The sequence below is a fragment of the Saccopteryx leptura genome, chromosome 6 (genome assembly GCF_036850995.1).
Source record: "Saccopteryx leptura isolate mSacLep1 chromosome 6, mSacLep1_pri_phased_curated, whole genome shotgun sequence".
Taxonomy (NCBI): domain Eukaryota; kingdom Metazoa; phylum Chordata; class Mammalia; order Chiroptera; family Emballonuridae; genus Saccopteryx; species Saccopteryx leptura.
Genome location: NC_089508.1, coordinates 25881535 through 25894024, shown reverse-complemented (window position 1 = coordinate 25894024; position 12490 = coordinate 25881535). Strand labels below are relative to the sequence as shown.

Genomic DNA, 12490 nt, shown 5'->3' with positions numbered 1-12490 from the left:
GGGGACCCGGGTTCGATTCCCGACCAGGGCACATAGGAGAAGCGCCCATTTGCTTCTCCACCCCGCCCTCCTTCCTCTCTGTCTCTCTCTTCCCCTCCCGCAGCCGAGGCTCCATCGGAGCCTGGATGGCCCGGGCGCTGGGGATGGCTCCTTGGCCTCTGCCCCAGGCGCTGGAGTGGCTCTGGTCACGGCGGAGCGGCGCCCCGGAGGGGCAGAGCGTCGCCCCCTGGTGGGCAGAGCGTCGCCCCTGGTGGGCGTGCCGGGTGGATCCTGGTCAGGCGCATGCGGGAGTCTGTCTGACTGTCTCCCCATTTCCAGCTTCGGAAAAATACAAAAAACAAAACAAAACAAAAAAAACCCACCGTAGCAACCTTACTCCTAGAGAGATGAAAATGTATGTAAACACAAAGAATAAAAACATGTTCATATAAAAACCTGTATACCAATGCTTATAGTGGCTTTATTCATCATCTTCAAACACTGGAAGTGGCTCAGCTGTCCTTCAACTGGTAAATGAGTGAACAAACTGGACCCTTAAACAATGGATTGCTGCTGAGGAATGGCATAGTGCCACATGCAGACGCAAGGAGAAATCGCAGTTGTATGCATTACGTTCAGTGAAAGGAGCCAGTCTCCAAAGGATGCACATCATATGATTCCCTTTATTTGGCTTTCTGGAAAAGGCAGAATTACAGGGACAGAAAAGGGGTGAATGTTTACTAGGGCCTGGTGATGATTGGAGGTAACTTTTGGGGATGTTGAAACTGTGCTATATCTTGATTGTGGTGGTTACATAACCATATGTGTTTGTCCAAACTTACAGAATTATTCCTTACAAAGGGAAAATTATACTGTATGTAAATTATACCTTAATGAATAAATCTGACCAAAGAAACCCATTTCATGTAAAAGATGAATAGACCTTTGGGGTTGGAGCGATGGATTTGGGCTGCACTGCTGTCCTCGGGAACTGCTCCGGAACCGGGCACTCGAGCTCTTAGCGTGTGCCAACACCGGGAACCTGAGGGTCACATGGTCTTAGCGTGTGCCAACACCGGGAACCTGAGGGCCACATGGACTGAAGTGGAAATACCTTTGTGACGTTTTAGGTCATATGAACTAACCCGGAAGGACCGACTGTACAAAAACATCGTTCGAATGCAACACACACATGGATTCAAGGCTTTCCACATCCTCCCTCAGACCTTCCTGCTGCCCGCCGAGTACGCGGAGTTCTGTAGTAAGTGCTGGCACTCGTGTGCCCGTCCCCAGCCACTGAGCTCCGGGCAGACGTCCTTAGGGGCTGCTCGAGTCAGGCACCAATCAGGGTTTTCCACATCCTTAAAACACTTGTGCCTCTTTAGTGAAACAGCTGCAGAGATAACTTTAAAACTGTTTTTATTCTGACTGTGTACTGGTACGTTTATCCTTAGTGAGACTTCTCGGTATCATTTATGTAAGGACACATTGGTGTCATATAAATGTGCTCTTGTCTTGCACAAAAGTCTCTTCATTGACAAGAGGTAGTGCGCAGGTAAGGGTGTATATACTTCTGCATATAAACTACATACACACCCTTTTTGGTGTCTTTTCCTCTTGCTATTTAGTGAATATTCCTGTCACCTTGATTTCTTGTGTGGCTTATGTTCCTTGGAGAGCAAGTATCATGTATCTTTTGGTGTTTGGAGGTGCCAGTTAGTCACACTGTTATTTTCTTGGAGTTCAGACTAATTATAAAATATAAATGGAAGCCAAGTAGGGGTCTCAGTGTCAGCTGTGCTGCTGGGAAAGTGAGATAGGGACACGTGGCCTGCATCTAGGTGCCAGTGGGCTTTGTGTTCCTTTCACCTCCGCAGGTCCAGGCAGAGGAGACGGGCAGTTTCAGGCTTTCCCTCGTGGGCAGGGCCTGACTCAGAAGGTCAGGGCACAGCTACAGGAGGAGGGCTTCTGTGAGTCTCAGTTGTGACAGTGCTGACAGCTAGCACTTAATGAACATTCCCCTTCAATCAGGCCCCCTCTGAGTGGCGTTGCTACTCTGAGGCAGGTGCCAGTGTTATTCCCGCTTTTACAGACGAAGAAACTAAGGTACACAGAGGTAAGGGAACTTTCCGTAAATGAGGCAGCTTGAAAATGGTGGGATTAGGATTCGAACCTGGCAGTGTGGCTTCAGAGGCCATGCTCTTCGTCACTGCTTTATCGCTGAAGACACCAGGCAGTATGAACACGATGACCCTTTCCCACTGGCGCCAAAGGAGCAGTCACGTCTGTGAGGAGGAGCAGGTACAGCACAGAGAGGACAGACAGACAGATCGTTTTCTTTTTGCTAAGTCCGAGAGAGAGACTGTTCCTACCTTAGGGTAGGGGAAGCATGGAGAGAGGAAGAGAAAGGTCTCTAGTCTTCCTGACTGTTGATACTTTTCACCATTTGGACCTAGGAACCTGGTCCGGTCACCCGGTGCTGTGTCCGTCCTCTGGGACTTCTGTCATCAGGGACAGGCATCAGGATCTCCTGTGGCGAGGCATTTCCCTGATAGTGCTTGCTGCTCCCACTGGGCGCACAGGTGGGCAGTTCGGGGTTTGCCCACGGAGGGCTCTGAAATGGGTTGAATAGAGTGTTAATTAGATGAGTTAAGTTAACTTCAAAGCTATGCTGCACTCAAAGCTGAAAATTTGTAGTTAAGAATTTTTATGTGACTTTAGCCAGGTTGCTTAATAACTCTCTGTACTTTAGCTTTCTCCTCTGTGAAAAGAGACTGTTTGTTACCTGTGCTGACCTTATTGTATTGTTGGGATGTTTAAAGAGGTTAATACATGGAAAGCACTTAGAATGGAACTTTATGGGTGCTTAATAAACGTTCAGTATTACTACTTATTTGAAGTTATGTTGAGACACATCACTACATAATAAAAGTTAAAAGTTTTAAAATAAGCCAACAAGGTAGCATACAGATGCTTCAACGAGCATGTCGGCAGTGTGGAAGGGCTCCCGCTGTGAACTCCTCCTGAGGTTGAATTCCTAGTGAGAAATTCAAGTCCAGAATTATTTTCTATTTAAGACTAAAGGAATCTAAGTTGAAAATTTTCTTTTCTCTCTGCTGTTTCTTAGTCTGCTGTTCTTGCGCACGCCTTGGAGTCAGGTGAGGGTCAGGGGCAGTCATTCAGGGGATTAGATGGAGTTCGGATTTCTCCACAGTTCAAGCCTGACCTGTCTCAGTAGAATTGCTTCTTCAGTAATTAGTCAAACTCTCGTGTGATCCTTTTTCTTTTCTTTTTTAATGTTTTGATGATATAGACTATTGTTAAGTGTTTTTATTTTTAATTGAATTGGGATGACATTGGTTAATAAAATGATACAGGTTTCAGGTGTGCAGTTCTCTAATACATCATCTGAATGTTGTATTGTGTGCTCACCACCCCACCTCGTATTTTACTTTTTAACAAAAATGAATTCAGAAGGTCGGTAGAGCGCATAGAATTAATACAGCTGCAACCCAAAGCCACCACATTTAGCCCCGGGGCTGCTGTTACAGGCAAATGGTGTTCCTCAGGCCCCCAAACAAATCACTCATTGCCGCTGCCACCCGCAGATCCCCGCAGGGACTTACCCTGCGTGGGGGACAGGGAGGAGAGGACAGAGTGGTAGTGGAGAGGAATCTTCTTGTTTCAGTCTTGGGGTGCCAGGCATTCTTTGTCGATTGTCCAGAGTTCGTGACCTCTAAGCTTAAATCCACTGGGGCGAAATCCAACCTCATTAGGCCAATTGTGTTGTTAAATTTACATATTAGGGAGAAATCCATCTGTTACTACCACTTCCTCTCTCAGAGACATTCCCCTTCTTCATAAAGTCTGTTTTCAAGTTCCCTTCCTTTGGTGTCCGCCTCCCATGTTGTAACTTGGAAAATTTGTCTTCTTAGTGACGCTTATGTTTCTGATGCCCTAGTGCTCACAATGGTATGAGCAGTAGGTGTTTGAGAAGGAAAGGGAGGTAACAGGTTGGCCTTTAGAAAAACAACCACATGAAATGAATAAGAGGGAGCCTATTCACAGGGGGAGAAGCAGTGGTCGCTTGGACGGTTAGTAACCCTGATAAGAAGTGTAGCTGGACTGAACAGGGCAGAAGGAGTGGGAAGAATGGTGGCCTAAATAGGATTGCTGACTGGTTGTGAGTAGTTAGCCGGGGTCAAAGGTACCTCCAAAGGTGTGAGTCTGAGCAGCTAGGAGGATCGGTAAGTCTATCCAGAGAGTGTAACCAGGAACATACAGGCATGTTAACAGGGCGAGTATCACATTCTGGACCAGGTTTGGAGTTGAGGTTTCTAAAGACATCCATGTCGCGATGTTTTGCAGGCCGTCTTAAAGGTGGTTTTGATTTCTGGCCATATATGCAGGTTCTGGAATTGGTGGGTCTGGAGGTGGATGTGATTACAAGAGAGAGAGCAGCAATGAGAAGCCGTGCCACGGAGAAATGAGAGGGGAAAGAGAGCTCAGAGATACAAGCAAAGGATTGCGGTCCCAGAAGAGGCAGGAGAGGGTTAAGTGCAGAACCCAGCGGAAGGGTGAGCTATAGGAAGGAGGTGGGCACGTCTCTCCCCTAAGAAGGAAAGGAAGAAGGCTAAGTGATGACCCAGTTAAAATTTTAGAGAGGAAAGCAGATGAGTGGGTTATGTAACAAATTCCCAGCCTTCTTGATAAGTAGGGTGATGAGGACACATGGCAGGAGTGAAGGCCGAGGGATGGGTCTGGTGTGCAGGAGGGGCAGAGGGGTGTGGGAAGCGCTTGTGCAGGGCCTTTGAAAGGGAACCGACCTGAGGATTGCCTCAAGACACTGGAGACACCAGTCAAGGTGGATTCATGAATTTATGGCTTTTATTCTATTAAGAAAAAACCTTAAATCCATCTGTGTAGAGATCTAGCCCAGAGACTAAACACTACAAGAGATGTGCAAGTTTGGATACCGCCAGAAATTAGAGGGTGAGGATAGGAATACATGGTATAGATCTTTCTAGACCCCTGGCGCACTGTTGCTAGTTACAGTATGTAGTACCGTTGGAGATCTGTGGCCCTGAAGAACCTAACTGTCTCTTGTCAGCTCCAGCCACGTCCTGCCCAGATGGCAGCATTCGGGGCAGAGAGGGTAACAAGAAAGCTAGGGTAGCACCAATGTCAGAAAAGCAAAGCTTCCCTCCCAAACCCCAGCAGGATTCTGTTGACCTCTCACTGGCCAGACTTGGGTCCTGTGGACATCTTTACTTGTGAGAGAGTCTGCAAAGTAATTCTAAGAAATGAGCAAAGTTTTAATTTTTGCTCATAATTACAGGTAGCTGGGTTTCAAAACAGTCAGTAAATTTATAGAATCATAATGTTAGAATTATAGGAGATCTTAGCTAGTTAGACTAAACTCCTTTTAAAGATGAGACTGGGTAGTTTATTAATTTATTTAAAATTTTTTATTTTTCAATCATAGTCTGTATTCAATATGATTTTGTATTAGTTTCAGGTGTACCATATAGTTCTTAGACAGTCATTCATATACTTTATAAAGTGTTCCCCTGATATTTCCAGTGCCCACCTGGCCCCACACATAGTTATTACAGTATTACTGACTATATTCCCTATGCTGTGCTTGACATCCCTGTGACTATTCTGTGACTCCCAGTCTGTCCTTCTCAGTCCCTTCACCTTTTCACCTTTCCTCCCAACCCCCTCCCCTCTGGCAGCCATCAGTTGTTAGCATCTGTGAGGGACTGGATAGTTCTAAGTACTCATAGTGTAAAAGCTGGAATTCGAATCCAGCTCTTTCTACCCCTGGGTCGGTGCTCCTCCCACTATACGGCATGGCCGCCCCAGCGGGCCCTGGGAGGCACGGGCAAGGGTTGCAGCGTGCATCTAGGACACCCTTGTCCTGGCGGGCTGCCGAGTGGTGCCTCGTCTCTGCCTCTGATTTTTCTTGCATCGTACCCACAATTTTAGAACCTGTGAAAAAAGTCACTCTTTGTTCTGAAATATCAAACATCAAGGATAAAAGCCAGAATGAAAGACAGATCTTTGGAATTTAGAATTTCAACAACCTGATAAAAGCGAGGCACCAGAAAAAGAAGAAACTTCTGATAAGTCTGGTTCACAAAGTAAGATTTTTTAAAGTGTTAGGTGGCAAAATTACGGTTAGCTAGATTTTTTTCTTTTCTGAAAGTGAGACTTTTATACCTCTGCTTGTCACTGCAGAGGATGCTGGCTCCAGACAGGGCTGGTCATTTCCTGAGGCATTCCTGTAGCACCTGCACTTTCTCTTCACCACTCAGTGTGTCTGTAATGACTCGATCAGTGTCTGTCTCTTCTGCTAGTCTCATCTCTATGAGGGCAAAGCCTGTCTTTTTCACTACTGTGTTAAGCTGATTGACGTGAATCAGTCACTTAGCAAACTGATGGACACAGATTGGGTACTTAGAAGTATTGAATAAATGGAGTTTAGGAAATTTTGGCCTGATCTGTGGTGGCACAGTGGATAGAGCATCGACCTGGAACATTTGGGTTGCCGGTTCAAAACCCTGGGCTTGCCCAGTCACAGCACATACAACAAGCAACTACTACACAAAAAAAGTTTGCTGGTCCCTCATGTAGATGCAATATAATGTATTTAATTAATTGATGGACATCTTTTGCTACTCTCCCGCAGCATTGAATAATCTTGTATGTACATTTCACACACGTGTGAGTAGAACTAGAGGATGCCTTTCTAGAAGTGAAACTGCTCAGAGTTCTACGTTCTGTGTGGCACACCTTATTTTCTACTTCTGTTACGTTCATCAAGGGAAACAGCAGGGGGAGGTGGGGGAGAGAGGACAAGGAGACCTTGTTTTCCTCCTTCTGGTGAAATGGTTTGTCAAGTGCCTGTTGGGAGGCCTTGATAAGACAAAACAGAGGGAGAATTCTTTGTTCTACTTTTCTCTGATGTCCTTTGACCTTCCCTAAGTGGAGGGCACAGCCATCTGCAGGCCTTAGTGTCTGTTGTTTGGTTTCTCTTCCCATGACCCGAAGGTATTTCAGGTGTAAACCTGAACCCAGGAAAGGAACAGAGGAAAGAGTACTTTTTACTTAAGTAAATTAGTGTTTTTCCTTTCCACTTGCACATTGAGTTTAGATAATTTTTTTTCTTATAAGCTCAGAGAAATTGCTTAAGGAAAGTGTCCATATTGTGCCTGACCAGGCGGTGGCACAGTGGATAGAGCATTGGACTAGGACGTGGAGGACCCAGGTTTGAAACCCCGAGGTCGCTGGCTTGAGCCAGCGGGCTCATCTGGTTTGAGCAAAGCTCACTAGCTTGAGCCCAAGATTGCTGGCTCGAGCAAGGGGTCACTTGGTCTGCTGTAGCTCCCCCCACCCCATCAAGGCACATATGAGAGAGCAATCAGTGAACAACTAAGATGCTGGAGTGAAGAATTGATGCTTCTCATCTCTTTCCTTCCCTTCCTGTCTGTCCCTATTTGTCCCTCTCTCTGACTCTCTCTCTCTGTCTCTGTCAAAAAAGAAACAAAGTGTTCATATTGTGAGATTCTGCAATAACGCAGTCCTTGTCTGCAATGTTAGCTCTGTAGTCCTTTGGTTAATGGAAGCGAGAATCTCAAGAGATTCATGAAGGTTGTTCATGACAGTAACAGACTAATCTCCAGATATTTGCCTTATTTCGTTCTATTCTCTCATCCAAGAGGGGGAAATGGTGGAAAAAATATGTTTGCTATAATTTTGTTGTCTCCTCTCTTTCTCATCCTTTGTCCTTTTTTTTGTCTTTCTCCCTTTTTCTTCCTCCCACCCACCCTTCCTCTTTCTATTGGTCTCTGTCTCTGTTTTTGTTTACTTTTTAAGACTAGTCTGACAATATAGGTTATTTTAGCTGCTGCCCTCTACTTAGAAATTTGGAAAATTCTTTGGGTACCTGAGTAGATAAGCATTGTTGAAATTTAAGTCGATAAACTCATGTCCCTTCTTTCTCTTTGTTTCTCTCTCCCACATTTTATCTCCCAATATTTTGAGCAGATTCATATTCAAAGGATCGGGGACCTTGGATAGTAAAACCAGTGGCCTCATCTAGGGGACGGGGCGTCTACCTGATCAACAACGTAAGTATTCAGCACATGGCAACCTCTTTTGTCTCTGTTTTTCCCTGTTGCACCCTTTGTCCTAGTTGCTCATCAGTAAGAGCAGGTGTTCCCTTCTGAAATCTGCATTCAGAAGTGTGAGCTGAAGGTGGGGATGCCCTGTCTACTGGCAGTAACCTTCTCCCATGACAAGTTACGCTGGCTGAAAAGTTACTTGATCCAGTTTCAGAGTGCAGCCTTTGGCGTCAGCAGAAAAGAGGTCCCTTTTCTGCTTTCAGCATGCTGTGGCGTTAACTCATCAGCACTATGCATTATTATCAGCATAAACAATTAGTTTTTATTGTGAGCAGAACTGTGGGATCCTACCCTCAAGGTCATCAGGAAATGACCCAGATCCTGTGGCATCTTTGTTGCACTTTCCTCCCTTCTTCCCTCCCTTTTTCCCTCTCTCCCTCCTTCTTCCCTCCCTTCTTTCCTTTCTCCCTCCTCCCTCCCTCCCTCTCTCCCTCCAGGCCTCCTCCTCACCCTATTTCTTCAAAAGTCATCAGTATTTTGATCTTTGTAAAATCCTCATTAAAAGTTGTTTGTAACTGGGATACATAATACAGAGTAAATAAAACCCCAACCACAGTCACTCTGTAGATTTATATAGTAGTCATAAACCTAATAGAATTGAATCATGTTTCTTCTTTTCTCAACTTTGCATTGTGTTTGTTAATTCCCAGTTTGATATTTATTGTACTCATAGCACCTCCTACCCTCCCTTCCACCTTCTGCCTCCAAGTTTGATTACTTTTTATTATTTTTGTATTTTAAAAGTTTTTAACATTTACTTTCTCTTCAATAACTATGATTCAGTTTCTCTGCTTTATCGATTTAAACTCAGTGGAAACTTTACAGCATGGAATTCTGAAATTTAACCAGTATTTCAGTCTGAGTCTTATTTTTAATTCTCCTTCCTGGACATTTGGTCCTTTTCATGTAGAAACTAGTTTTATTCCTTAGTTCAGGGGAAATTAACCTTTTATTTTTTGTTTTTGTTTATCCTTCTAGACCTCCTGTTAGAGGCATCTAGGTCTTTCCTTAATGTCAGTTTTTCTCTCATTTTAAATTCTGTCTTTCCACTGTCTTTATCTACTGGACCACCAGTTTGAGATCTATCCATTTCCTGTATTCTTGTATCGGCTATTATAGTTTGTAGAAACTCTTATCTTCTGATTTGCTTTCTTGTTAACAGTCTGTTATTGTTTAATGGATGCGGTTTGCCTGCTGGTCTTTCTGAAGATACCAGTTCTCTTTGGTTTTCTGAATTTTCTTAGGGATCATCTTATTTTCTTGCTGTTGGGTTTTCTCAATTTCAGTGACCTTCGATGTGTTGAGTCACACTTATGGCCAAAAGACTAGACATTGAAATTGACAGCTGGGCTGAGTTTACCCTTCTGTTATGTAGGACTGATTCCCTAGCTTCTCTCCAGACAGGAGATTGTGAGTTTAGTGCCAGAGCAGAGCGTGTGACTGTCCGGCTGCAGCTTAGGGGACATGAGTGAGGAGCATGCGTCTTCCTTCCTTTCTCCCAAATAGGACAGGCTGACCGCGAAGATGGAGGAAGACGTTGGTGATTCCTCTTTAGGCCAGTGCTGCCTTTTCTTTCTTTTCTCCTTTGCATCTGTTGGGGGGCAGCATGGCCTCAAGTTCACTAAGATCCTTGCACCCATCCAGAGGGCAAAGCTCTGGGTGTTAAAGAAGGCCATGTGCCTTGCTGTTCCACATGCTGCGTTTTAACTCTTGTCTGATCTTGTTCCTCAGCCCACTCCTGCTCCTGCTCGCTCACCACCAGCTTGCCACTTCTCAGAGACCACCTTGGGAAGGTCACCCCCACCTCCCCTATTCTGGGCTAGGCTTCCTCTGCTCTGTTTTCTCAACCTGATCCCATCTGCTTTCTGTGTTCCAGGATCTCCTTAAATTTTTGGTCTGTTGTTGGCTCCATTAACGGCTTTCTAGCCTTGTTATCATTTTATTCTTTTAGAAATTACCTTGTTTATCCTTCCAGTGAGATGCTGGAAGAGAGGAAGAGGAGGTAGGTATAGTGTGTGTGCGGTCAGAACTTGATCTTAAATCCCCTGTTCTCTTTTCACATGCTCTGAGCTTTTCCTGCATGTGCAGAAGCTGACATTCTGAGGGGTCTTTCACATTGGAAAATCCTTAAATTCGCCTGCACTAAAAACTGGAGTGTAAACACTGATGGCCAGACCTTTTGTGCTGAAGACATGTAGGATCTCATTCTGATACAGCACGTCCTGTTACATGGCCTGAGTCATTCCAGAAGCCACCTGGGTCTTTTGTGGCAGAAGGCCCTTGTCAGATGCCGTGGCTCTCCTTCCTTGTCTCTGTTCTGACCTTGGCGTGAGGGCTCCTGTCCAACAGTTTTTCCACCGGCTCCATGCCAGGAGCGCCAGTGTTGTTTGAGCCTCACGGACAGCGCTAGTTTGGGTTTGGGTTTTTAGCTGCCAAATGGAATTGCTATTGAAAGTCAGTGGTGATACAAGTTTGCTTTTGATTTTCTTAGACATGAGTCCAGAAGAATAGGATATATTCCTGGCTCATCTGGAACCTTTTCTTTTGGAATGCTATTTTGCCTTAGTGATTTGTTATTTTAAAACCAACATCATAAAGAATAGAAAAGTTAAACTTTCCTTGGTGGAGCTGAGAACCCGTGCCCTGGCTCTTCCCTGGATGCTGAGTCTCGTAAAGGGGGTGACAAGTCTTTAGAGTATGCATTTGGCAGGCTGTCCTTTCTCCCACCTCTCCCCGGGCTGAATCCCTGGGGACCCCCTGCATAGATCAAAGTACTTGGCTGGACCCTTGGCCCCCCTCCTCCTCAGAGAAGCTTTGGAATGAGTCTGATTCTTTGAGGTATTTGGTGGAGGTGCCAGACAGAAGCCTGGGAGGATGCCAGTGGGTACCAGGGGAGCTGGCAACATGTGGATGTGATGGGAAAGATTCCTCTTTCACTCCCAAACTGGAATTTTATCACCTTTTACTGAGACCTAAGAACCTTATAGTTAATGCTCTTCTCTCTCTGCACACACAAGGCCTAACCGTCCCTCTTTTCCATACCTGGATCCTTTCCCATGGAATATGTGACCCATTAGCCAACTGGATGAAGTAACTCTTTCCAGGGCTGCTGCCTGCTTTCCTTTCAGATTTTGGGGAGTAGGAGGGAGCGCTGCAGCAGAGGGTCTGTGCGCAGCACTGATGTGAGTGGGTGAGGAGCGGTGTGGGCGGAGTTAGGTGTGATAATGTGAATGGGTGAGGAGCGGTATGGGCGGAGTTAGTATGATAATGTGAGTGGGTGAGGAACAGTGTGGGTGAAGTTAGGTGTGATAATGTGAGTGGGTAAGGAACTGTGTGGGTGGAGTTAGGTGTGATAATGTGAGTGGGTAAGGAGCGGTGTGGGTGGAGTTAGGTGTGATAATGTGAGTGGGTAAGGAGCGGTGTGGGTGGAATTAGGTGTGAGGGCCAAATGGAAACATCATTCCCTGTCTTCCTGCTGGAGTGGGTGGCCCTCTTATTAAACATACCCAGTAACAGTCATAACCTTTTGGAAAATATCTGCAAATAGCGAGTTTTACCATTACGAGAACAGGATAAAGGGTAGAAAAAGCATTACTTTTATGTAATACTGGAGACAGAAGTGTGAGTGCCTACAGATGGAAGCATCTTGGCCGACTGGCTAATGTAGAACACATTAGTAATGTGTTCTTTAACTCTAGAACTACATCATACAGGAACAGAGTTGTGTTTGATACAGCTCCTTTAGTAACCGTGACTAAAGACCATATTTTCCCAATTTAGTATAGTCAAATCAAGAAGGGGAAAGATCTGGTGTTTTCTTATTAGGGTATGAATTTGTTTATAGAAGTCAGATTTAGTCTTCTTTGTCTCATACAGTATCCATGATAAATACAAAATTAATATTTCTCTGAAATTTTAAAGTAGCAGAAGAGTGTTTAGGTCGTTCTAGTCACTCCTATACTTGTAGCTGTAATCTCTACAGCTCTCTAGTTTCTGTTTGTTTGTATGTTGTTATCTTATGGCAGTCTATTTTTTCTCATTGTTCAACAACTGTTTAGGGAGTGCCTGCTGTGCACCCAGTGCAATCACTCCTTAAAACCTTTTGAGGGATAAGGACTATCTCCTAATTCTTATGGCTCTTCATTATAACTCAGTGCACTGCTCTGAGTAGAAGGGCATGTGGCCTGCTGCCTTGGGTGTGCTCCTGAGTTATGGACCTTCGTAAATAGAACCACATAGATACTATTGAGTTTGCAGTAATAGTAGCATCCAGTATTTCTTGAGCATTTAATATGTACCTACCACTTTGCACCCCCCAATAT

General features: G+C 44.9%; 1 protein-coding gene across 11 annotated transcripts in view; it reads left to right on the top strand.

Annotated features, from left to right (window-relative positions):
- The window catches only part of TTLL5 (tubulin tyrosine ligase like 5), a 313529-nt gene that overhangs the window by 33095 nt on the left and 267944 nt on the right, over window positions 1-12490 (top strand). For all 11 annotated transcript variants that reach the window (XM_066341426.1, XM_066341431.1, XM_066341430.1 and 8 more), the window contains exons 6-7: window positions 1110-1240; window positions 8032-8114. In XM_066341426.1, the coding sequence (XP_066197523.1) occupies window positions 1110-1240; window positions 8032-8114 (214 nt within the window). The remainder of the gene's footprint in view (window positions 1-1109; window positions 1241-8031; window positions 8115-12490) is intronic.